The sequence below is a fragment of the Oncorhynchus masou genome, chromosome 17 (assembly GCF_036934945.1).
Source record: "Oncorhynchus masou masou isolate Uvic2021 chromosome 17, UVic_Omas_1.1, whole genome shotgun sequence".
Classification (NCBI taxonomy): Eukaryota; Metazoa; Chordata; class Actinopteri; order Salmoniformes; family Salmonidae; genus Oncorhynchus; species Oncorhynchus masou.
Genome location: NC_088228.1, coordinates 13,891,942 through 13,919,941, shown reverse-complemented (window position 1 = coordinate 13,919,941; position 28,000 = coordinate 13,891,942). Strand labels below are relative to the sequence as shown.

Below are 28,000 nucleotides of genomic sequence, written 5' to 3'. Positions count from 1 at the left end.
TCTCTATTTGTCTGACTCTCTCCCTCTCTCTCTATATGTCTGACTCTCTCCCTCTCTCTCTATATGTCTGACTCTCTCTCTCTATGTCTGACTCTCTCCCTCTCTCTCTATGTCTGACTCTCTCGATATGTCCTCTCTCTCTATGTCTGACTCTCTCTATATGTCTGACTCTCTCTCTCTATATGTCTGACTCTCTCCCTCTCTCTCTATATGTCTGACTCTCTCCCTCTCTCTCTATATGTCTGACTCTCTCTCTCTCTCTATGTCTGACTATATGTCTGACTCTCTATATGTCTGACTCTCTCCCTATCTCTCTCTATGTCTGACTCTCTCCCTCTCTCTCTATATGTCTGACTCTCTTCCTCTCTCTCTATTTGTCTGACTCTCTCCCTCTTTCTCTATATGTCTGACTATCTCCCTCTCTCTCTCTATGTCTGACTCTCTCTCTCTATATGTCTGACTCTCTATATGTCTCCTCTCTCTATATGTCTGACTCTCTTCCTCTCTCTCTATTCGTCTGACTCTCTCCCTCTCTCTATATGTCTGACTATCTCCCTCTCTCTCTATATGTCTGACTATCTCCCTCTCTCTCTCTATGTCTGACTCTCTCTCTATATGTCCGACTCTCTTCCTCTCTCTCTATTTGTCTGACACTCTCCCTCTCTCTCTCTATATGTCTGACTCTCTCCCTCTCTCTCTATATGTCTCACTCTCTCTCTATGTGTCTGACTCTCTCCCTCTCTCTCTATATGTCCGACTCTCTCCCTCTCTCTATATATGTCTGACTCTCTCTCTCTCTCTCTATGTCTGACTCTCTCCCTCTCTCTCTATATGTCTGACTCTCTCCCTCTCTCTCTATATGTCTGACTCTCTCCCTCTCTCTCTATATGTCTGACTCTCTCCCCCTCTCTCTATATGTCTGACTCTCTCCCTCTCTCTCTGTGTCTGACTCTCTCCTTCTCTCTCTATTTGGCTGACTCTCTCCCTCTGTCTCTACATGTCTGACTCTCTCTCTATGTGTCTGACTCTCTCCCTCTCTCTATATATGTCTGACTCTCTCCCTCTCTATATACAGTGCCTTGTCTGACTCTCTCTCCCTCTCTAAGTATTGTCTGGCTCTCCCCTATATACTTGAACTTTGCTTTGCAAACTTTTGCCACATTTCAGGCTTCAAACATAAAGATATAAAACTGTAATTTTTTGTGAAGAATCAACAACAAGTGGGACACAATCATGAAGTGGAACGACATTTATTGGATATTTCAAACTTTTTTAACAAATCAAAAACTGAAAAATTGGGCGTGCAAAATTATTCAGCCCCTTTACTTTTAGTGCAGCTAACTCTCTCCAGAAGTTCAGTGAGGATCTCTGAATGATCCAATGTTGAGTGGTTGTTGTCCTTGATGATCTTTATGGCCTTCCTGTAACATCGGGTGGTGTAGGTGTCCTGGAGGGCAGGTAGTTTGCCCCCGGTGATGCGTTGTGCAGACCTCACTACCCTCTGGAGAGCCTTACGGTTGTGGGCGGAGCAGTTGCCGTACCAGGCGGTGATACAGCCCTCCAGGATGCTCTCGATTGTGCATCTGTAGAAGTTTGTGAGTGCTTTTGGTGACAAGCCGAATTTCTGCGCTGCGCCTTCTTCACGATGCTGTCTGTGTGGGTGGACCAATTCAGTTTGTCTGTGATGTGTATGCCGAGGAACTTAAAACTTACTACCCTCTCCACTACTGTTCCATCGATGTGGATAGGGGGGTGTTCCCTCTGCTGTTTCCTGAAGTCCACAATCATCTCCTTAGTTTTGTTGACGTTGAGTGTCAGGTTATTTTCCTGACACCACACTCCGAGGGCCCTCACCTCCTCCCTGTAGGCCGTCTCGTCGTTGTTGGTGATCAAGCCTACCACTGTTGTGTCGTCCGCAAACTTGATGATTGAGTTGGAGGCGTGCGTGGCCACGCAGTCGTGGGTGAACAGGGAGTACAGGAGAGGGCTCAGAACGCACCCTTGTGGGGCCCCAGTGTTGAGGATCAGCGGGGTGGAGATGTTGTTGCCTACCCTCACCACCTGGGGGCGGCCCGTCAGGAAGTCCAGTACCCAGTTGCACAGGGCGGGGTCGAGACTCAGGGTCTCGAGCTTGATGACGAGCTTGGAGGGTACTATGGTGTTAAATGCCGAGCTGTAGTCGATGAACAGCATTCTCACATAGGTATTCCTCTTGTCCAGATAGGTTAGGGCAGTGTGCAGTGTGGTTGAGATTGCATCGTCTGTGGACCTATTTGGGCGGTAAGCAAATTGGAGTGGGTCTAGGGTGTCAGGTAGGGTATTTATAGTTGCATTAACTCTCCCTTCTGTCCCTCTCTCTCTATATGTCTGACTCTCTCCCTCTGTCTCGATATGTCTGACTCTCTCTATATGTCTGACTCTCTCCCTCTATCTCGATATGTCTGACTCTCTCTCTATGTCTGACTCTCTCCCTCTCTCTCTATATGTCTGACTCTCTATGTGTCCCTCTCTCTATATATGTCTGACTCTCTCCCTCTGTCTCTGTGTCTGACTCTCTCCCTCTGTCTCGATATGTCTGACTCTCTCTATGTCTGACTCTCTCCCCCTCTCTCTATATGTCTGACTCTCTCTCTGTGTCTGACTCTCTTCCTCTGTCTCTCTTAAGTATCTGTCTTTTCCTCACCCTCATCATTTTATGGCTTACTCTCACTGTCTATTTCCCCTCTCTCTTAGCTTTCTATCCCTTCTCTTTCCCCATTCACTTGGCCTCTTTTCCTCTCCATACTTTCTGTCTTACATCTTCCTTTCCCGTCTCTCTCTCTCTCTCTCCCTGTCCTATCCTCACCTACCTTCCCTCTCTTCATGCTATAAATCAATGAGCTAGGTATATACCCAGGACTCTCTCTCTCTCTCTCTCTCTCCCTGTCCTATCCTCACCTCCCCTCTCTTCATGCTATAAATCAATGAGCTAGGTATATACCCAGGACTCTCTCTCTCTCTCTCTCCCTGTCCTATCCTCACCTACCTCTCTTCATGCTATAAATCAATAAGCTAGGTATATACCCAGTTCTCTCTCTCTCTCCCTGTCCTATCCTCACCTCCCCTCTCTTCATGCTATAAATCAATGAGCTAGGTATATACCCAGGACTCTCTCTCTCTCCCTGTCCTATCCTCACCTCCCCTCTCTTCATGCTATAAATCAATGAGCTAGGTATATACCCAGGACTCTCTCTCTCTCCCTGTCCTATCCTCACCTCCCCTCTCTTCATGCTATAAATCAATGAGCTAGGTATATACCCAGGACTCTCTCTCTCTCTCTCTCTCCCTGTCCTATCCTCACCTCCCCTCTCTTCATGCTATAAATCAATAAGCTAGGTATATACCCAGGACTCTCTCTCTCTCTCTCTCTCTCTCCCTGTCCTATCCTCACCTCCCCTCTCTTCATGCTATAAATCAATGAGCTAGGTATGTACCCAGGACTCTCTCTCTCTCTCTCCCTGTCCTATCCTCACCTCCCCTCTCTTCATGCTATAAATCAATGAGCTAGGTATATACCCAGGACTCTCTCTCTCTCTCTCCCTGTCCTATCCTCACCTCCCCTCTCTTCATGCTATAAATCAATGAGCTAGGTATATACCCTCTCTCTCTCCCTGTCCTATCCTCACCTCCCCTCTCTTCATGCTATAAATCAATGAGCTAGGTATATACCCAGTTCTCTCTCTCTCTCCCTGTCCTATCCTCACCTCCCCTCTCTTCATGCTATAAATCAATGAGCTAGGTATATACCCAGGACTCTCTCTCTCCCTGTCCTATCCTCACCTCCCTCTCTTCATGCTATAAATCAATGAGCTAGGTATATACCCAGGACTCTCTCTCTCCCTCCCTGTCCTATCCACCTCCCCTCCCTGTCACCTCTCTTCATGCTATAAATCAATGAGCTAGGTATATACCCAGGACTCTCCCTGTCCTATCCTCACCTCCCATGCTATAAATCCTAGTTCTCTCTCTCTCTCCCTGTCCTATCCTCACCTCTCTTCATGCTATAAATCAATAAGCTAGGTATATACCCAGGACTCTCTCTCTCCCTTTCTGCATGCTTCAACTCCTGATTCACTCTGTCACGCCTGCTACCTCAGGCCCGACGATAATGATCATTTTGTTTGGCTTCAATGGGCTAAAACAGATTGTAATGAACAATGAACGTGAAACACGCATAATTACATCATTTTTTCCCTTACCATTATTCACAGTCTTCACGCCTGAGTTGTAAGGTGAGCTTTGTGTCAAAGTATTATACTACCTAAGTCAACAGTTTGTCACGTTGTATAAATGATTGGAGACAGGCGCAGGAATACGTAATAGGGTTTTTAATACTCTACCAAAAATACATCATGCCATGAAAAGGCACGGGGACGAAGCCCAAAACAAACACAAAAACACAGGGATGTAACCCAAACAAAAGACCGAGGTTAAATATCTAATAAATACATGGGACGAGACCTGTAATAACAACACACGGGACGAGACCTGTAATAACAACACACGGGACGAGACCTGTAATAACAATACACGGGACGAGACCTGTAATAACAACACATGGGACAAGACCTGTAATAACAACACACGGGACGAGACCCGTAATAACAATACACGGGAGGAGACCAGTAATAACAATACACGGGACGAGACCCGTAATAAGAATACACGGGACGAGACCTGTAATAACAATACACGGGACGAGACCCGTAATAACAATACACGGGACGAGACCTGTAATAACAATACACGGGACGAGACCCGTAATAACAATACACGGGACGAGACCCGTAATAACAATACACGGGAGGAGACCCGTAATAACAATACACGGGACGAGACCCGTAATAACAATACATGGGACGAGACCTGTAACAACAATACATGGGACGAGACCTGTAATAACAACACACGGGACGAGACCCGTAATAACAACACATGGGACGAGACCCGTAATAACAACACACGGGACGAGACCCGTAATAACAATACACGGGACGAGACCTGTAATAACAACACACGGGACGAGACCTGTAATAACAATACACGGGACGAGACCCGTAATAACAATACACGGGACGAGACCTGTAATAACAACACACGGGACGAGACCTGTAATAACAACACACGGGACGAGACCTGTAATAACAATACACGGGACGAGACCTGTAATAACAACACACGGGACGAGACCTGTAATAACAACACACGGGACGAGACCTGTAATAACAATACATGGGACGAGACCCGTAATAACAACACATGGGACGAGACCTGTAATAACAATACATGGGACGAGACCCGTAATAACAACACATGGGACGAGACCTGTAATAACAATACATGGGACGAGACCTGTAATAACAACACACGGGAGGAGACCGTAATAACAATACACGGGACGAGACCGTAATAACAATACACGGGGGACGAGACCCGTAATAACAAACACACGGGACGAGACCTGTACACGGGACGAGATAATAACAATACACGGGACGAGACCTGTAATAACAATACACGGGACGAGACCCGTAATAACAATACACGGGACGAGACCTGTAATAACAATACACGGACGAGACCCGTAATAACAATACACGGGACGAGACCTGTAATAACAACACACGGGACGAGACCTGTAATAACAATACACGGGACGAGACCTGTAATAACAACACGGGACGAGACCCGGACGGGAGAGACCTGTAATAACAACACATGGGACGAGACCTGTAATAACAATACACGGGACGAGACCCGTAATAACAATACACGGGACGAGACCTGTAATAACAACACACGGGACGAGACCTGTAATAACAATACACGGGACGAGACCTGTAATAACAACACACGGGACGAGACCTGTAATAACAATACACGGGACGAGACCTGTAATAACAATACATGGGACGAGACCTGTAATAACATCACACGGGACGAGACCGTAATAACAATACATGGGACGACAAAACAATGGTGAACAGAGGGCACATATATATACAATTACTAATCAGGGGGAATGGGAACCAGGTGTGCGTAATGAAACAGTTCAGTGACGCCTGGAAGGACAGTGACGTAGAACTCCGGAGCTGGTGCACGGAATGAGCAGCAGTACCGGGGGAATCTGTGACCTCCCCAGTTCCTTCTGCATATTCAAGTCCTACAACTGGACTGGTGCAATTACAATAATTGCATTGCATCCCCTGAAAGCCCCAGATAGAAAAAAAAGTATCTTGTCTGTGATATTGAATTACAGAACCCTGTGTTGTCATGTCGAGAGAGAGAGAGAGAGAGAGAGAGAGAGAGAGAGAGAGAGAGAGAGAGAGAGAGAGAGAGAGAGAGAGAGAGACTGCAAGAGCTGTTTATTAGCTGCAGGGGTCACACGGTTGACTATCTCCCAAATGCAATTAGGAGGTCTGGTATCTTAATGAAAGAGTCCAATGGGATTCTAATGAATTGTCCACCGTGACTGGCAATAAGCACTGCCCTTGGTGGTGAAGCCACAGCCAATACCTCACAACAATATGAATGTCCGGAGGGGTTCTGCAGAAATGGGGGTGTAGGTTACTGTTATTGTGAGACAGGAAAGGATGAGGTGCTGCTGTTGAAATGTTTTTGTTTATGAGAAATGTCATAAGATCATACATGCGTAGCTTGATCCATAGTGTTGTGTGTATTTGCTATTACTTTAATAGGCTGTCGGATGGTGTGTGTTACACCTAATTCAGGCTGTTGTGGAGTATATTCAAAACAAATCAAATCCAACTTTATTTGTCAGATGCACCAAATACAACAAGTGTAGACCTTACTGTGAAATGCTTATTTACAAGCCCTTACCCAACAGTGTAGACCTTACTGTGAAATGCTTACTTACAAGCCCTTACCCAACAGTGTAGACCTTACTGTGAAATGCTTACTTACAAGCCCTTACCCAACAGTGTAGACCTTACTGTGAAATTGCTTACTGACAAGCCCTTACCCAACAGTGTAGACCTTACTGTGAAATGCTTACTTACAAGCCCTTACCCAACAGTGTAGACCTTACTGTGAAATGCTTACTTACAAGCCCTTACTTAACCAACAGTGTAGACCTTACTGTGAAATGCTTACTTACAAGCCCTTAACCAACAGTCCAGTACAAGAAGAGTTTAGAAAATATTGACTAAATAAACTTAAGTAAAAAATAATGACAAGTAAGACAATAAAGAGGCTTTATACAGGGGGTACCGGTACCAAGTCTGTGTGCGGGGGTACGGGTTAGAGGTCATTTGCAGCTGGGGGTGAAGTGAATATACATAGATAATAAACAGCGGGTAGCAGAGGTGTCAAAACAAATGGGGGGGGGGGGTCAATGTAAATAGTCCGGTGGCCATTTGATTAATTGTTCAACAGTCTTATGGCTTGGGGGTAGAAGCTGTCAAGGAGCCTTTTGGTCCTAGACTTGGTGCTCCGGTACTGCTTGCCGTGAGGTAGCAGAGATAACAGTTTATGATTTGGGTGACTGAAGTCTCTGACAATTTTATGGATTTTCCTCTGACACCGCCTGTTATAGAGGTCCTGGATTGCAGGATGCTTGGGCCCAGTGATGTACTGGGCCATTCGCACTACCCTCTGTAGCGCCTTACGGTCAGATGCCGAGCAGTTGCCATACCAGGCGGTGATGCAACCGGTCAGGATGCTCTCGATGGTGCAGCTGTACAACCTTTTGAGGATCTGGGGGCCCATGTCAAATCTTTTCAGTCTCCTGAGGGGGAAAAGGTTTTGTCGTCTCTACAACTGTCTTGGTATGTTTGGACCATGATAGATCGTTGGTGATGTGGACACCAAGGAACTTGAAACTCTCGACCCGTTCCACTACATCCCCGTCGATGTTAATGGGGACCTGTTCGGTCTGCCTTTTCCTGTAGTCCACGATCAGCTCCTTTGTCTTGCTGACATTGATGGAGATGTTGTTGTCCTGGCACCACACTGCCAGTTCTCTGAACTCCTCCTTATAGGCCGTCTCATGTCAGTGATCAGGCCTTCCACTGTTGTGTCGTCAGCAAACTTAATGATGATGTTGGAGTCGTGTTTGGCCACGCAGTCCTAACACTTCAATTCAAAATCTATCTATCTGACAGCCCCTTAACTCCCATAGCAACTAGCAACTGTAATGTGTAAGTTTGATTTATCCACTAGCAATCCGCTTGTAGTCCATTCTTCATTGGGCCGCTCGTTATCCAGACAGAAAAACATATCACAAATCAATAGAAAGCTAAAGAAGAGCTCAGAGAAAACCCTTAACCTCTTAATCTTCCTCTTCCTCATTCTCCCGCCTCTGTGTCAGATCACTGGTTTGTGAGTGTGTGAGCGCTAGCAGCAGGTCATTAGCAATGAGAGTCATAATCCAGTGAGTAATTAAAGAAATGGGGCGAGGGTTCTTCTGAGAGCGCTAGATCACTAGCTGAGAGGCGAGAGAATCAGAAAATCAACTATAAGCCTCCCGATAGGGCCGCCAAGAGGGACCCGCTTTTTAATCAGCCACACACACACACACACACACACACACACACACACACACACACACACACACACACACACACACACACACACACACACACACACACACACACACACACACACATACACACACACACACACACACACACACACACACACACACTACACAAACACCACCATCATCATGATGAGACAAAACACACACCATGAGAGGGAATTGAACGTGACATTTGATTAAAAGGAGGATAATTAACATGGTGGATGAAGTCATCTGTTTCTAAGTAGGGAAAGGGGATGATTTCGGGGGCCACTGTCCTAGATAGATGCCCATAGGCTGTGTTTACACAGGCAGCCCAATTCTGATATTTTTTCACTAATTGGTCACATCAGGACTTTTCATTGGTCAAAAGACCAATTAGTGAAAAATATCAGAATTGGGCTGCCTGTGTAAACACAGCCTTAGAAGGCCAGATGGGCAAGCTCAGGGTTTGCACCAACTTTCAGGGATTAAACAGAAAACTTTCAAAGAGGAGGAACTAGACATGAGTTCAAAATGTAAATAAAGACAGCTTCAGTTTTGTTTTACTTTTCACTTAAGCTTTGTGTGTTCAGAGTCCTAATGGCAGATGCTAACTTGGGCACAGACTGGTGCAAATATTGAGTAAGTAAGGTCACTTCTTCAGTAGATGGCACAGGAGGCTAGTGAGAGGAGGACGGCTCATAATAATGACTGTAATGAAGTGAATGGAATAGTATCAATTACAATGAATCAATGTGTTTTGATGTCTGTGAAAGAACATCCAAAGTACCGTAACCTGATCTTTGCAAAACACAGAGGAGTACGACTAGGTTTTGACATTTCAGAGGTTCAATTGGAGGTGAGCGTGGACAACACCTGGCACAGAGAAAGCAATGCTCTTTTCCAGCTCAAATTGTTCAATGGAGATTCAATATGCTCAATTTCATTAACTTTTCTCTGAATCATTTTAGCTGACTCTCACACTTCCCACCAAACTATAGCACTGTTTCACATTTACTATGAAAACATCCACTTCCTGTAAGATATATGCCAAAGAGATCAGGCCCAACATGGTGAGATTCAGATAAATAGCTGACTATTAGAGCTCATCTCCCAGCAGTGCTTTTGAGAGGCAATCTAATTGCTGTTCAAGAGAGATTCAAGGTGATCTTATGCTGACATGATAAGAAACTTGTTCCCTGAAATCTGTCTGTCTTTACCATTTCCATCGACCGTCGATACGTTCCCTGGCTCCAGAAACATACATTTGTGCCCAACCAGATGGAGCGGACAACGACTGTGCATCAGAACCAAACTACTAAGTGAAAATGTTTTTCTTTTATTCCAAGTACTCTGTACATTTGTGTATTTTATATATAGTGTAAGATTGTTTATGTTATTTTCATATTGTCTCCCCCTTCCTCCCTCTCCATCGAACTAAATATTTGGACGACGCTGGATGTGCAGAGCCTTGATGTGCTTATCTTTCCCCTCGCACGCCGCCCACTGCGTTAGGATGATTATTTTCTCCCTCTGTGCACCTCGCCGCCTATTGTGGTGGCCGTTTCATTTCGATAAGGCATTGAAATATAGAGGGGAAATTTAAACCGCAAGCCCAGGCAGCAGCGCGGACATACGGACCGCAGAGGGTAAATTGTTATTTCAACATTACGGATGGAGAGAGAACTGAACGGGTGGAAGGAGTTCTAAAAAATAAAAAATGAGAGAGAAAGAGCGAGGGATGAAAAATGGAGGGAGAGAGAGAGAGAGAGAGAGAGAGAGAGAGAGAGAGAGAGAGAGAGAATATGTTTGGCTTATCAGAGCTTGGCAGTTGGGCTTGTGCACACAAGGGATAGCCCTGGCACTTTTTGTTCCTGACGTCCTGCTGGGATTTAGGTCGGCTGTCACGGGGTCAGGGGCGCGAGGCTTTTCCCTTAAGGCCATTTCCCCAAATCCCTGAAAATAACACTCACATAAAGATAGAGACAGTTCCAGAATCAGAAACCTGTTTAAAAAAAAAAGCAAAAAGAGCAAAACAAAATGTCAATTTGTGAGTTGGCGTAGGATATCTGTGCTTATTTCCTTCTTGACTACACCTGGTACACCTGGTGTCAGGCCCCTACTTCATTTCTGTCACTGAGATATGCTGACAAAGATCATTGTGTTCAGCAGTGGGACTGACTCAAATATGAGGTGATGTATCAACAAGTTCATGAACAATGTGTATTGCCCAATATTGCATTGCCTCTGAACAAGTTGAGGATATTGTAGGGAGGATTGGAGGGATTTGTGAACCAAGAGGTTTGGAAGTTTTACAAGATCACAGAGTGTTGGTCCAATGGACGAGGTTTACCACCCAACCCCATCACCAAGAAAGTGTTCTCCAGTGTTTCTCTTAAAAGACAATCACACAACTCTTGCTGTGCCACCAATGGTAGGAAACGGTTTGTCAATCCCACTTCTGACACCAGTGTAGTGAATCTGGGAAGCAGTCAGTAGCAAGGCTTGAACCAGAGACCCTGACAAGGCAAACACACACTGTGTCACAACTACACTCTGTGTCATAAGGGAGGTCGTGCTTACATATGACAACTTCAATCTGACTCATTCAACAAGGTAAAACTATTTTTTTACAACAAACGATTGTTTAAAATTATTCATGTCCAGCCGAAAATTCAACTTCAGTTGAACTTGATTATCACACCACTTGTGCTATTAAAAGCTGAGATAGAAAACCACTATGAACTCTCGTATATCTCCTATTGGAGACTATAAAAACTTTATTAAAAACCTAAGTTTTCTGGAAGATGGCCTGGAGAAAGGAATATCGAAAAACTAAGCAAACACAAATTGCAATTCCTTCTCCCTGTCTGGCCTGGCACGACATGATGCCACCGAGGCAATTACAACTGCAGAACTGAGGCAATTACAACTGCAGAACGCTGTTTCAGTCTCTTAGCAGCTCAGCTGTTTGCCACCACCTCTTAAAACATACACAATGTCCTCGACAACAGTCTTTAGAGTGGCGGCATGCAGAGACATTTCCAGGTCTGATCTGTAAATAGGTTGACACACTTTTAATCCTTTCTCTCTACCTTGTTTCCTCTCCACCCCTCTTGTCCTCCTCCTCCTCCTCTTCCATCTCCTCTTGTTCAGGGGAGATCTGTGCATTTAAGATACACGGGCAGGAGGCCCCGTTCGAGGCGGTGGTCCTGAACAGGACGTCAGGGGAGGGGGTCCTGAGGGCCAAGGGCCCGGTGGACTGTGAGACCCAGAAGGAGTACACCTTCATCATCCAGGCTTACGACTGTGGGGCGGAGGCCAGTGGAGCCAGCTGGAAGAAGTCACATAAGTAAGGAAGGGTGTGTCGGGTACGGGGGTTGGTGTGTGTGTGTCGGGTACGGGGGTTGGTGTGTGTGTATGTTGGAGGGAATGTCGGGGGTTGGTGTGTGTGTGTCGGGTACGGGGGTTGGTGTGTGTGTGTGTGTTGGAGGGAATGTCGGGGGTTGGTGTGTGTGTGTCGGGTACGGGGGTTGGTGTGTGTGTGTGTTGGAGGGAATGTTGGGGGGTTGGTGTGTGTGTGTGTATGTCGGGTACAGGGGTTGGTGTGTGTGTGTGTGTTGGAGGGAATGTCGGGTGGTTGGTGTGTGTGTTGGAGGGAATGTTGGAGGGTGTGTGTGTGTTGGAGGGAATGTCGGAGGGTATGTGTGTGTGTTGTATCTTGTGTAATGTGTGTGTGTGAGATCGATTTTTGTAAAACATGATGCATTGCACAAGCAAACTGATATGTCCCTACATGCCCATGCCACGTGTACAGTATGTGGGTCCTACAGTTGTTCTCAAAACTATGGTCGTAGACAGTGACAGATCACATCCACTGTGCAATACCTAGTCACAGCTGAGACTTCCTCAATGTTCAGCTCGAGGGATGTTTTTAATTAATAAGGGCCTGAAGGATCCTTATGAGCCAGACAGTTGTGGACAACCGCAAATCAAGCCCTACATCCCTACCCTGATGAAGTGCTATTGAAAGCTGTTGTCTAGGGCAACGACTAAGGCAGATACTGAGAGAGAGGGAGGGATTTCACAGCTTGGGCTTCTTTGATGAATGTCACTTAACATAGAGAGATGGTACTGTGTGTGTGTGCCTGTGCGTGTGTGTGTGTGCGTGTGCGTGTGCGTGTGTGTGTGTGTGTGTGTGTGTGTGTGTGTGTGTGTGTGTGTGTGTGTGTGTGTGTGTGTGTGTGTGTGTGTGTGTGTGCGTGCGTGTGTGTGTGCGTGCGCGTGTGTTTGTGCGTGTGCGCCTCAGCAAAGCAGCATCACTGCAGGACATTCTAAGTAGGTCTCATTAAGTGAATGTCTTTAATTAGGAAGACATGCTACAGCAACAGACCCACCATCGCTTCTTGTCACACAAGGTCATTGTCAGGACTTATTTAAATAATACTAAGATATTGAAAATATAACTTGTTATGTTTAGTGTTGTTTGGGGATTGTTTTACATAATACAAAGAAGAGGCCCTGAACCAACCTACATGTAGTGAGGATATCTCTCATTTGCTCCGGGGCCAAAAAATGGCATCACTACCAACCTTTTTTACAGTACAACTATCCGTGACAGGCAGGATTTGACTTTGACTGGACTGCTCTCATGTTTCTCTCTCTCTTGTTCTCTCAGCTGGTAACAAGAATATGAGCGGATTTGTATTGTATGTTATGGTTTGTTGTTTCGGTTTTTGAGAGCTTAGTAAGGGTTTGGGTTTGAAGACGTTGTGTATTTTGTAATTATTAGTACTTATTTTGTCATGTTGGAAGAAAGAGTATCAAAGATATCGGTCTTACTACCTCTTTCTCTCTCTCTCTCTCTCTCTCTCTCTCTCTCTCTCTCTCTCTCTCTCTCTCTCTCTCTCTCTCTCTCTCTCTCTCTCTCTCTTGTCGCTCACTCTCTCTCTGCTGCTCTCTCTCTCTCTCTCTCTCTCTCTCACTCTCTCTCTGCTGCTCTCTCTCTCTCTCCAGGGCAGTGGTTCACATCCAGGTGGATGACGTAAATGAATTCTCTCCTGTGTTCCGGGAGCCTATGTACCACGCTTCAGCAATGGAAGGGAAGATCTATGACAGCATCCTGCAGGTAGAGGCCTGGGACCAGGACTGTTCTCCGCAGTACAGCCAGATCTGCAACTATGACATCGTCACCTCCAACACGCCCTTTGCCATCGACCGCAACGGTCAGTGACCTCTAACCCCCATCCCCAGACCGCACAACCTGCAGGTCAAAAGGCACAAGTATCCTCATCTCCTCCTGACTTTGCATTAGAGGTCAAATAATTTTGTCTCTCTCTTAACACTCTTCATTCAGGAAACAATGTCAACTCTGTCACAGTGGTCAACTTGGTTATACTTTACTTTCCGTAACAGCGGTGACACAAACTGTTCCTCAGGCCATCAATTTGGCTAGGCATCATTTGTATACAGTCACCATCAGAAGTTTGTATCTAGACCGAGTTACAGTCATTATACATGGCCCATGCGGAAATTAACCCACAAAGTTGCTGTTGCCAGAATTCTTCTCCAACCCACTGAACTTAGTTCATTCTATTCAAAGTTTAACTCTCATACCATTTGTCAGTGTGCTGTATACATGGCCTCTTAAAATGCTTCCCCATTCATCCTCTGATCACAGTGCAGTGTTATACAGAGTGATCTGAAACTGGATCCAGCTCTGTGTGATCAGCGGGAACACAAGGACGAGTGGAGCGGACAGGCCAAAATGACATCAGATACTCCACAGCTTGCCATCTCTGCTAGCCTCTCTCCTCCCGCTCTCCTCTCTCTCTTTTTTTTCTTCCTTCCTTCCTTCCTTCCTCCCTCTCTCTCTCCATCCCCACCTCCTTTCGTTTCTATCTCTCTGTTTGTTTCCCTCTCTCTCTTTCTTAATGTCTTCCTCCCTGTCTGGTACCTCTGATGTCCACTGGCACGGCTCAGGCGCCTCTGTGACCCACAGGGGACAGCAGGTTGGCACTTTCATGGCTCCCGCACGCCATGCCAGCTCCACGGCTGCCAGTCGCCTTGCCTCCTATGGCCCTCCCAGGCTCTGCAGTGCGACTGGCACTTGTGGTGATCAAATAGAGCTGAGTGTAGTGATGCTTGGGGGCCACCAGAGTGTGTTTTTTACCGAGAGGGCTTCTGGCTCCATCATTAACCGTGGATCAGAGGCCTGAGTAAGTTATTAAATAAAATAGGCCTGTCTGCCCTCTGTAGCTCAGGGAGGGAAGGAGAGAGCGAGATGAGGGAGTGAGGAAGGGAGAGACTAACCACTGGAGCACATGAACAGAGCACAACTCAGGATATAAAGAACTACTTTTAATCATGTCTCTCCACCAGTTGGTAAATCTCCCATTACCCTGTTGGAGTAAAATAACCCTGTTGGAGTAAAAAGTCTATCTAATCTAGTCTTGTTAGACATACACCTCAAAAAATGGTGAACTTGAGAATCGGGTCCTGGAGAGCTGTAGTGTGTGCTAGTTTTCACAGACACTACACATTGGGACAGCAATGGGAGATGAGGCTGGGAACAGAGATCCATCGTGTAAATGGGACCTGTTAGCTGTCACTGGTGATGTCTGATTTGTAACCTACAGTATACCCTGCCTGGGTCAGATTCTATCCTGGTATTACATGTATCACAGTTGCATGTATTGCATTCAATCAAAGAAAAAACAATGCCATCTCTCCTCAGTTCCCTAAAGTGTCATTTAGGATAGAATCCATACAACTCATTGTTGTCAATGGGAGATTTCCACAGAATAATGAGTTGTGCATGGATACAGTCCATTGAGACCAGTGTAACCACCACCACAGCCATTGCGGTGGAACTACAGTACAGTGCTTCATCTGAATAAAAGCCTCCTTTTGATTCACTGCATGACATGAATCAACACAATCAGAGCTAACAACATACCACTCCACTAACGCTCCAACCCAGATTCACAGAAGGATGTGAGAGACTGAGATATTCTCCTTTTCCAGGGAACATCATGTTCGTAGTACCCATCTGGGAGTGGCGCTGTCCAGGTTTGAGGGCTCACACTGCTCCTGACCTCTCCTCTCCTCTCTTCTCCTCTCCTGTCCTCTCCGCTGTCTCCTTTACAGCATCACGACCATAGAGATACAACTATAAAGAGGCTGAAATCATAAGTCCCCAAACCATAATTCCTCTCTAGTGCTCTATCTCTATGATCCAGACCCAGGCACACTCTCAGACAACCAAACTGACTCGAGTACACTGAATATAGACCTAATTTAGGGAAGGTGGGAAAACAAATTCAAACTCAGTTTGGACACACTTATTCATTACAGGGTTTTTCTTTATTTTAATATTTTCTACATTGTAGAATAATAGTGAAGACATAAAAACTATGAAATAGCAAACATGGATTCATGTAGTAACCAAAAAAGGGTTAAACAAATCAAAATATATTTTATATATCAGATAATTCAAAACAGCCAGCCTTTTCCTTGATGCACACTCTTTGCACAGTCTTGGCACTCTCTCAACCAGTTTCATGAGGTAGTCACCGGGAATGCATTTTAATTAACAGATGTGTCTTGTTAAAAGTTCATTTGTGGACATTTCTTTCCTTCTTAATGTGTTTGAGCCAATCAGTTGTATTGTAACAAGGTAGGGGTGGTATACAGAAGATAGCCCTATTTGGGAAAAGACCAAGTCCATATTATGGCAAGAACAGCTCAAATAAGAAAAGAGAAATGACAGTCCATCATTACTTTAACACATTAAGTTCAGTCAATCAGGAAAATTTCTGAAAGTTTCTTCAAGCGCAGTCGTGAAAACCATCAAGCGCTATGATGAAACTGGCTCTCATAAGGACCTCAACAGGAACAGAAGGCCCAGAGTAATCTCAGCTGCAGAGGATAGGTTCATTAGAGTTACCAGCCTCAGTAATTGCAGCCCAAATAAATGCTTCACAGAGTTCAAGTAACAGACACATCTCAACATCAACTGTTCAGAGGAGACTGCATGAATCAGGCCTTCATGGTCGAATTGCTGCAAAGAAACCACGACTAAAAGACACCAATAAGAAGAAGAGACTTGCTTGGGCCAAGAAACTTGAGCAGTGAACATTAGACCAGTGGAAATCTGTTCTTTGGTCTGATGAGTCCAAATTTGAGATTGTTGGTTACAACCGCCGTGTCTTTGTGAGACGCAGAGTAGGTGAACAGATTATCTCAGCATGTGTGGTTCCCACCGTGAAGCATGGAGGAGGAGGTGTGATGGTCTGGGGGTGCTTTGCTGGTAACACTGTCAGTGATTTATTTGTAATTCAAGGCACACTTAACCAGCATGGCTACCACAGCATTCTGCAGCAATGCGCCATCCCATCTTGTTTGCACTTAGTGGGACTATAATTTGTTTTTCAACAGGACAATGATCCAACACACCTCCAGGCTGTGTAAGAGCTATTTGACCAAGAAAGAGAGTGATGAGTGCTGCATCAGATGACCTGGCCTACACAATCACCTGACCTCAGATGGTTTGGGATGAGTTGGACCGCAGAGTGAATTAAAAGCAGCCAACAAGTGCTCAGCATATGTTTGTTTAACACTTTTTTGGTTACTACATGATTCCATATGTGTTATTTCATAGTTTTGATGTCTTTACTATTATTCTACAAAATAGTAAAAATAAAGAAAAACCCTTGAATGAGTAGGAGTGTCCAAACTTTTGATACTGGTACTTTTGATACTGGTACTGTATATGGTACACTCAGAAAAAAGGAGCTATCTAGAACCTAAAATGGTTCTTCCGCTGTTCCCATAGGAGAACCCTTTGAAGAACCCTTTTAGGTTCCAAGTAGAACCATTCTGGTTCCAGATAGAACCCTTTTGGGTTCAATGTAGGACCGTTTCAACAGAGGGTTCTACATGGAACCAAAAAGTGTTCTCCCTGAACCAAAAGGGTCTTAGAGTCTGACGAGCCTTGCGGATGTAGATGGCAAAGGAACTCAGTAAAATTAATTGTAAAATAGGTTTATTCTTTGACTCCAGAAATACAATCTTTGCAGAAGATATCAGTGACTATGAGTTTATTGAGTGCATCCATGTTTACGTTTACATTTTCCTTCTCTAGGCAACATCAGAAACACGGAGCGTCTGAGCTACGACAAGAAGCAGCGCTACAAGGTCATGGTGACCGCCTTCGACTGCGGCCAGAAGAGGGCGACGGAGAGTGTGGCGGTGCACATCGACGTCAAGCCTGTCTGCAAACCTGGCTGGCAAGGTGAGTCTAATCAAAGAAGTACACACACTACTTAGATCTGAGTTGCAGATCCCAAAAGATACTACTAACAGGTTGCTAATTAATGTAGGTTCCCACATGTTAGAGGAAAACTGTATTTATATTTTATTTATTTAACTAGGCAAGTCCGTTAAGAACAAATTCTTATTTTACAATGACGGCCTACACCGGCCAAACCCTCCCCTACCCGGGCAACGCTGGGCCAGTTGTGCGCTGCCCTATAGGACTCCAGATCACGGCCGGTTGTGATACAGCCCACTACCGAACCAGGGTCTGTAGTGATGCCTCTAGCGCTAGGATGGAGTGCTTTAGACCGCTGCACCACTCGGGAGTATCTGGTGAAGAGCAGCAGAAATCGATTGCTTCCACTCAGATTGAAGGACATTTTTAGGGGTGTTATCTAATATTTTGTAGATGAACATACCAGACAGTCTACACAGCTAGTGAACAAGTCTACACAGCTTGTACACAAAGACCAAGGTCAGGCTCGGATTGGGGCCACATGATTCTTGACCAACAAACCTTCCTTTACTACTCACAAAATGGTTGCAGGCATGTCTCTTAGATTCTCTGCGGTCGCATTGGACTGTTCTTTCCTCCATCTCCACCCATATGCCACAGCAGTTTGCTTTCAGGGAAAAAGGAGCTCTCATCATCCCCGTGGGGGCTTATAGCTACAATATCACACTCCTGGCTCTGGATCTTACAGTCCTCCTCGACTCGGCTCTGTTTACCCGCCCAATCCAGGTCAATGGCCCCTGTGGAGAAGGGAAGACGGGGATACAGCGGCATTCTAGACAGAGAGAAAGAGAGAGAGAAGGGTAGATAGGGGAGAGAAGAAAGGAGAGGGGCTTTTAGCATATCCCGTTTTAGAATAAAGCCTTTTAGTGTCTTGGGAACTTGCCTGGATCTTGTCTCGGACTACTGTAGCATGTGCAGAGTGAAAGCCTTTATAAGAGGACAGGGTCCCCCACTGCTTCCCTGTCAGATGTCAGTAGGCCACGTCAGGAGAAGAAAGGCTGGGGAGACATGCGCCGGATATTTCACCTTAACCCAATTGGAAGAAATCACTCCTTTCTTGAAAGGGCAAACAATGACAGAATGGCCACACCTCCACTGTTTGGTTAAAAGCTGAGGGATGGATGCAAGGAATGACCATTGATGATATAAAAATTATAGTTTTAACCATGTTTTAAGGCTATACAGCATTTGTTTAGAATTACAATGTTTATAAACAGTAGAGTAAAACAAGTGTATATTTTGGTTTCTGATTGACTAAGTTTTAGAGGCATTTATAAGTTATATTCTTGAAGAACCATTGGGTATATACATTGAGTGTACAAAATATTAAGAACACCGTCCTTATGTTGAGTTGTACCACTCCTTTCCCCTCAGAACAGCCTCAATTCATCGGGGCAGGGGCTCTACAAGGTGTTGAAAGTGTTCCACAGTGATGCTGGCCCATGTTGACTCCAATGCTTCCCACAGTTGTGTGAAGTTGCCTTGTTTTGTACACTCAGTGTATATATTTAATATAAAAGTCCAATAACTGGATGTAGCTATCGCAGATTGCATATTTAAAGACAGTGTGTGACTCCTCCTGCTGGAAATGTGTCCAGAGTTGTTCCATTGCCTGGGTGGAGGCTCACACAGTAGTGGGGGATGGCTTAATACTAAAGGGCAACTCTCCATGAGACACTCCACTGTAAATGTCATCTTCAAATAAAGCTGTACATTTTTATCTACTAGTCCTCAATGCCATGGCAACTGTACATCCTGCAAAGTACAGTACAGTGTCACATTCCCACCGTCTTTGCGTTTGAAAGGAGTCATCAGTCCTCCCCTCGGAGCAATAATAAATATGTTATACTCACACAAAAGCTCTCAAATGTCTAAAATTCCAGCCATAATCCACCATGGGCTAGCCGTTAACCTTACATATATCAAATCAAATCAAATTGTATTTGTCACATGCGCTGATCAGGTACACCTTATAGTGAAATGCTTACTTACAAGCCCTTAACCAGCAATGCAGTTCAAGAAATATAGTTAATAAAATATTTACTAAATAAACAATCTATTCAATCACAAGGTAACACAAGAAATGTACATTACAATAACGAGGCTCTATATACAGGGGGTACCGGTACAGAGTCAATGTGCGGGGGTACAGGTTAATCGAGGTAATTTGTAAAGTGACTATGCATAGATAATAACCAGCGAGTAGCAGCAGTGTACAAACAAAAGGGATGGCCATTTGTAAATAGTCCGTGTGGCCATTTGATTAGTTTAGTTGTTCAGCAGTCTTGTGGCTTGGGGGTAGAAGTTGTTAAGGAGCCTTTCGGTCCTAGACTTGGCGCGCCGGTACCGCTTGTCGTACGTTAGTAGAGAGAACAGTCCATGACTAGGGTGGCTGGAGTCCTTCCTCTGACATCACCTAGTATATAGGTCATGAATGTTAGTAAGCTTTGACGAAGTGATGTACTGGACCATACAAACTACCCTCTGTAGCGCCTTCCGGTCAGATGCTGAGCAGTTGTCATACCAGGGGGTAATGCAACTGGTCAGGATGCTCTCAATGGTGCAGCTATAGAACTTTTTGAGGATCTGGGGACCCATGCCAAATCAGTCTCCTGAGGGGGAATAGGTGTTGTCGTGCCCTCTTCACAACTGTCTTGGTGTGTTTGGACCATGATAGTTTGTTGGTGATGTGGACACCAATGACCTTGAAACTCTCGACCCGTTCCACTTCAGTCCTATAGTCCACAATCAGCACCTTTGTCTTGCTCACATTGAGGGAGAGGTTGTTGTCCTGGCACCACACTGCCAGGTCTCTGACCTCCTCCCTATAGGCTGTCTCATCATTGTCGATGATCAGGCCTACCACTGTTGTGTCATCAGCAAACTTAATGAGGGTGTTGGAGTCGTGCTTGGCCATGCAGTCGTGGGTTAACAGGGAGTACAGGAGGGGATTACGCACGCACCCCAGAGGGGCCCCAGTGTTGATGATCAGCGTGGCAGATGTGTTGTTGCCTACCCTTACCACCTGGGGGGGGGGGTCCAGGATCCAGGAAGTCCAGGATCCAGTTGCAGAGGGAGATATTTAGTCCCAGGTTCCTTAGCTTATTGATGAGCTTTGTGGGCGTTATGGTGTTGAACGCTGCGCTGTAGTCAATGAACAGCATTCTCACACAGGTGTTCCTTTTATCCAGGTGGGAAAGGGTAGTGTGGAGTGCGATTGAGATTGCGTTATCTGTGGATCTGTTGGGGCGGTATGAGAATTGGTGTGGGTCTAGGGTTTCTGGCATGATGGTGTTGATGTGAGCCATGACCAGCCTTTCAAAGCACTTCATGGCTACTGACGTGAGTGCTACTGGGTGGTAATCATTTAGGCAGGTTACCTTCGCTTCCTTGAGCACAGGGACTATGGTGGTCTGCTTGAAACATATAGGTATTACATACTCGGTCAGGGAGAGGTTGAAAATATCATTGAAGACACTTGACAGTTGGTCCACGCATGCTTTGAGTACACGTCCTGGTAATCCTTCTGGCCCCGCGGCTTTGTGAATGTTGACCTGTTTAAAGGTCTTGCTCACATTGGCTACAGAGAGCGGGATTTATTATAAGCGTCCGGATTAGTGTCCCACTCCTTGAAAGTGGAAGCTTTAGCCTTTAGCTCGATGCGGATGTTGTCTGTAAACCATGGCTTCTGGTTGTGAAATGTATGTACGGTCACCGAGGGGACGACGTCGTCGATGCATTTATTGATGAAGCGGTGACTGAGGTGGTATACTCCTCAATGCCATTGGATGAATCCCGGAACATATTCCAGTCTGTGCTAGCAAAACTGTCCTGTAGCATAGCATCCAGGTCATCTGACCACTTCTGTATTGAGCAAGTCACTGGTACTTCCTGCTTTAGTTGTTACTTGTTAGCAGGAATCAGGAGGATAGAATTATGGTCAGATTTGCCAAATGGAGGGCGAGGGGAGAGCTTTGTATGCATCTATGTGTGTGGAGTAAAGGTGATCTAGAGATTTTTTTTTCCTCTGGTTGCACATTTAACATGCTGGTAGAAATGAGGTAAAACTGATTTGTTTGTCTGCATTAAAGTCCGGCCACTAGGAGCGCCTTTTCTGGATGAGCATTTTCTTGTTTGCTAATGGCCTTATACAGCTCATTGAGTGCGGTCTTAGTGTGGTGGTAAATTGACGGCTACGAATAATATAGATGTAAACTATATTGGTAGATAGGGAGGTCTACAGCTTATCATGAGGTATTCTACCTCAGGCGAGCAATACCTATATAATCATTAAAATAAGATGAAATGAGGCATTAACATTTTATGGCTATATACTTCATAAAGTTATTTATTTGACCTTAATAAAGGCGAACATGAAATGAGTATGATTTGTGTAATTGAATAGAGAGCATATTGATATCATAGCACTACTTGAAATTGGTGCCGGCAAGATTTCTATGGCCTTCGAGACAATGCTATTAGTATATTTTCATTACCAGGTGAGATAGATATTGTTTTGTTCTCACAAGAGGAAATTAAAACATGAGTATAACTCCCAATAAGAATCACAGGTGAAATAGAGAAATTCCTGCACCATTTCTTTTGCCAGCCATCTACCAACGCAGGTTGACATTTATTGTAATGAATTTTGCCCTGGAGGTAGCTCTGCAGAGTGGTCATTTGCTGGCACAGGGCAAGATTCATGACAATAAGCCTGCTCCAACAAAATCCTCTCTCTGTCTGCCTCTCCCTGGTCATTCTTTTCTCTGAATGTTTGACCTTGAATATATCAAGGAACAGACTCGACAGCTGTCAACTCTCTGCTCCACACACAGTAATAAAATGGTCATTACTGCTTCCTAGACTATAAAGAAGACCGGGTGCGGCACACAGATACATATGGAGGGTAATCGAAATATAAACCGGGTGACAAAGATGACAGACTAAGTCTTGGGGGGGGGTAGGGCTTCCCGCAATGGAGCTGTCATGTTCTTTAAGCATGTAATTCTACTCTCGCGTACTCTGTCTAATACCATCGCTCTCGTTCTCTCTCTCACACTACATCTACCTTCTCTCTATCTGCCATCTTCCTGGTCATATGCCACCTATCATGGTTCATCTTTACAGCCACCCATCCCATTCTCTCCCCATTTTCTGGCAATCTGGTATCACTTTGTTCTGGTAGAGAACCATCAATGTCACTCTAGACTTCTTCTGATGATATTGCCTCAGCACTTCAAATGTATTCTTATTTTATTCCACTTCCACACTCCTTTCCTATTCTACTGTTCGACTTAATTTCAGATTCTATTCCCCCCAATTCCTACTGCGATTCTGCGATTCTTCTGGCCCAATCAGCAGAGGCGATTTGACTCTCATATTGCCTGTGGTGGTGAAAAGGCCTGCTGTGGAGTCCCTGCTGGGGACTCCCTGCCTGGTCTACACATCCCTTTGATAAAGACACTCTCTGAAGTAGAATATCTTACCTGGAGTGAGCTGAGCTTGGTCGACCAATCAATAATATATTTTGAGAGATGCCTGTAGTTATGCATGTTGTTTGTGACATAATTGGGCAGTGATTCATGTCAAGTGAATCCCTTTGTGGTGATATGTTAGCGTGTTTGTTAGCATTGATAGCAAAATTTGTCATTGTAGCATTGGAATTTTAGCTACATGACACTGAGTAGTCCAACACCTGAATTCAATTTAAGCTCAGACAGGGCATCCTTTCATTCTTTCTGTCTCAGGTAAGGGTTATTGGTTTGATTTGGAAGGCCTTCCCAGCTAGCAAATGACAAATTTGCCCAGAAGCGGCCCTCTTATGGGGGGCTGGAACTGATTGAATTTGCCCGGAATCGGGTGTTGGACTCGGCCCGGAATCAAAATGAAGGACTGCACAGAATAGGCCCAAGTACATCGGGCCGACTTTTCTGGGTATCGTACCAGAATCCCCCCAGGAGCAGCCCGATGCAAATGTAAATAAATTCTACAAAATTACCTGATTTAGTCATTTTTACTATTATACATTTTATACATTTACCTACCCACAAAAAAAAACAGTTTGTGTCAGAGAAAACATCTTACACCTACCTGGTGATTGTGTCAGCGTGCATGCGCCTGGCCCAACACAGGAGTCACTACATGATGGGACAAGGACATCCCGGCCGGCCAAACCCCCCCTCTCGGACAACGCTGGGCCAATTGTGCGTCGCCTCATAGGTCTCCCAGTCGTGACCAGCACGTGTCTTGAACCAGCATCTGTAGCAACGCAGTTTGCACTGCAATGCAGTGTCTTAGACCGCTGCGCCACTCGGGAGACTCCATGCACAAAGTTTTTAATGCTCATCAGATTCACAAAGTATCAAAATACTAAAATACTACACAGGACTCTTAAATAATTTCATTTAAATGTTAATTGCATTTTTTTTAATCACAGAAACAATGACAAAGTATGGAAAATAAATAATGAAATGTTAATTATATAAAGTAGCCCATGTAATCATCAGCCGCAACCGGCCCGAGCCCCAAGTAATACATTTGGGACAGATAACTCACACCGGAATTGGCCCGAGCTCAATCCCCGCATCCTAGCCATAAGTAATACTGCTGAAGGCGGCACTGAATCGGGCCACATGATGTCGGCTGAGTCTGACTCTCAGCCGAGTGCCCCGACTCTCAGCCAGAATCGGCCCAGATCCACTGTGCTCGCTGGGATGATAGCAGGTCCCTGTCATGCGTGTCGCCAAAACAGCTGTGTGACATGGATTAGAAAGCACGGTTGGTTAGCGTAGCATAGCCTCCTGTATCAGAACCTCACTTCTTCCTAAGCTCCTTGGTGTGTGAAGTCACCTTTCAGCTTTAGTGAGGTGTGCTCCATGATGCCTTCGATTCAGAGGCATTCAGTGGAACCCTTTGCCTCTGTAGTATTGTCGCTGTGGTTGAGCTAGCCTAGCGAAGGATACGACTGACCTTCATGCAAAGTGAATACTAAACCAGAATGGTATAGAACAATATATGCCATTCAGCAGACACCTTTATCCAAAGCAACGTACAGTCATGCTGGCATACAATTTACATATGGGTGGCCACGGGAATCAAACCCACAGCCCTAGAGGAGCGAACACCATGCTCTACCGACTGAGCCAAACAGGACCAAAACAAATGGCAAATAATATAACAGTAGGAGAGACTGAATTGGCCAGTGGCTGAATACATTTATCATTTCTAGGTGATTTATTTAATTTCGTTGTTTTGTTTTAGAAGGAATAAAAACATTTATATTTTGAAATGTTTGTGTCTAAAGTAGCAAAATGATGATAAAAGAGTTCAGTGTATTGTTGTGCAATCAAGCTAGCCTTGGGATCTGAATTAGCCTTCTAATTATTTGGACAAATTCATTTTCTATTGGAATAATAACCTACAATAATATTCTACTCTCTTTCTCCCAGGCTGGAACAAACAAGTGGACTACGAGCCCGGGACAGGAAGTAAGCAGCTGTTTCCCAAGATGCACCTGGAGACTTGTGACGGCCCATTGTCGGCGGTGAGAGCAATGGTGGAGCTGCAGACCAGCCACATTGGGAAGGGCTGCGACCGAGAGACCTACTCCGAGAAGTCCATGCAGAAACTCTGTGGTAAGCCAATTAATAATGAAAGAGAGGACAAAAGAAAACAATAAAATGTACCTATAACATTTCAACCTGTGTGCGGTTACATAATGTGTCATTCATAAATTACACTTGTGACTAGTGAAGTCATACAGACAATTGTGTCCCATTAGTTGTCACTGATTATTTCCTCTAATTTCACATTTTCTGCCTCGTTAATTACCACCAATATCTAACAGTCAAATTATAAACAAGTAGGGGTATTTAAATGTAATTTGTAACACATAGGAAAGTATATATTAAATCAACCTTATGAATCATTTTTATTAATAAGTGAACATGTTCATTGTGAAGAGTTGAACATGTGAAATGTCTACTATATTTCTTCCTTGGATTTCTTTTCCTGTTGTGTAAAACTGAAGCGTGGTATGGTTGATTTGAACAATTCACTATGCAGCAATAACAGTTCATTGGTGGACTCTAGTCTAAGTCTTTAAGTGTTTGTGTAACGATGGCTACACAGGCATACTTAATATCCTCATATACTCATTTGGATTTCCATACTTCTTTAGTATGCAAAGTGATGTCCATACTTATTTAGTATGCAAAGTGATGTCCATACTTCCTTAGTATGCAAAGTGATGTCCATACTTCTTTAGTATGCAAAGTGATGTCCATACTTCCTTAGTATGCAAAGTGATGTCCATACTTCTTTAGTATGCAAAGTGATGTCCATACTTATTTAGTATGCAAAGTGATGTCCATACTTCCTTAGTATGCAAAGTGATTTCCATACTTCTTTAGTATGCAAAGTGATTTCCATACTTCTTTAGTATGCAAAGTGATGTCCATACTTATTTAGTATGCAAAGTGATGTCCATACTTCCTTAGTATGCAAAGTGATTTCCATACTTCTTTAGTATGCAAAGTGATTTCCATACTTCTTTAGTATGCAAAGTTTGCAAGCCAGGAACTTTTCCAAACCTCAATAATCATTATCTAATATGCAATAAAACACATTGTAAAAAAATGTATTAGTCACACTTTATTTGGATGTCCCATCTGCAGATGCTCTACAGATGTTAATGTCAGCAACAAACTGTTGACAAGAAACTGCTTACTAAGGTTACGGTTAGGGTTAAGGTTAGGGTTAGAATAAGAGTTAGAGTAAGGGTTAGGGTTAGGGTTAGAATAAGAGTTAGAGTAAGGGTTAGGGTTAAGGTTAGGGTTAGAATAAGAGTTAGAGTAAGGGTTAGGGTTAGGGTTAGAATAAGAGTTAGAGTAAGGGTTAGGGTTAAGGTTAGGGTTAGAATAAGAGTTAGAGTAAGGGTTAGGGTTAAGGTTAGGGTTAGAATAAGAGTTAGAGTAAGGGTTAGGGTTAAGGTTAGGGTTAGAATAAGAGTTAGAGTAAGGGTTAGGTTTAAGGTTAGGGTTAGAATAAGAGTTAGAGTAAGGGTTAAGGTTAGGGTTAGAATAAGAGTTAGAGTAAGGGTTAGGTTTAAGGTTAGGGTTAGAATAAGAGTTAGAGTAAGGGTTAGGGTTAGGGTTAGAATAAGAGTTAGAGTAAGGGTTAAGGTTAGGGTTAGAATAAGAGTTAGAGTAAGGGTTAGGGTTAGGTTAGAATAAGAGTTAGAGTAAGGGTTAAGGTTAGGGTTAGAATAAGAGTTAGAGTAAGGGTTAGGGTTAAGGTTAGGGTTAGAATAAGAGTTAGAGGAAGGGTTAGGGTTAGGGTTAGAATAAGAGTTAGAGTAAGGGTTAGGGTTAGAATAAGAGTTAGAGAAAGGGTTAGGTTTAAGGTTAGGGTTAGAATAAGAGTTAGAGTAAGGGTTAGGTTTAAGGTTAGGTTTAGAATAAGAGTTAGAGTAAGGGTTAGGGTTAGGTTTAGAATAGGAGTTAGAGTAAGGGTTAAGGTTAGGTTTAGAGTAAGAGTTAGAGTAAGGGTTAGGGTTAGGTTTAGAATAAGAGTTAGAGTAAGGGTTAAGGTTATTTTAGGTTTAGAATAAGAGTTAGAGTAAGCGTTAAGGTTAGGATCGTTTGTTTAAATGTTACTGAGTATCTACAAATGGACTATCCAAATAAAGTGTTACCTTCTTTTCCGAGCAACATTGCTTTCTGTGAGAGTACAAATATCGGTACACATACTGTAAATAGAGTACACAGATATTGCTCAAGAGGGCCACCATATTATCTTTAGAGCCACTTAAAAGTAAACAAACAACATCCTATAGCCCTTTGTTTTTAAAAAAATCAACTTTATTTCCTAAGCAGAGAAAGGTTGAAAGTGTGATGTATTCATAGTTCCCATGGCCAGATGTGGGCTGGTCGAAACAGATGAAAAGAGAGAGGGGTCGTGGATTTGACAAGCCCTCTGAAAACTGTACATAGTGAGAGTATGAGACTGAATCTCATCAACTTCTCACGATCACAGTGAAACTCCTGAGAGAGTTAAGAGGCCTGGGTGTGTATTTATGCTGGCCTATCAATTGACAGACATAAATG

At 44.3% G+C, this 28,000-nt stretch overlaps 1 protein-coding gene across 1 annotated transcript in view; it reads left to right on the top strand.

The window, feature by feature from the left end:
• LOC135558539 (calsyntenin-2-like) overlaps nt 1–28,000 on the top strand; it is a 284,886-nt gene that overhangs the window by 196,942 nt on the left and 59,944 nt on the right. Inside the window, exons 3-6 of the mRNA XM_064992412.1 lie at nt 11,717–11,912; nt 13,577–13,785; nt 17,706–17,855; nt 25,343–25,528. Of these exons, the coding sequence (XP_064848484.1) occupies nt 11,717–11,912; nt 13,577–13,785; nt 17,706–17,855; nt 25,343–25,528 (741 nt within the window). The remainder of the gene's footprint in view (nt 1–11,716; nt 11,913–13,576; nt 13,786–17,705; nt 17,856–25,342; nt 25,529–28,000) is intronic.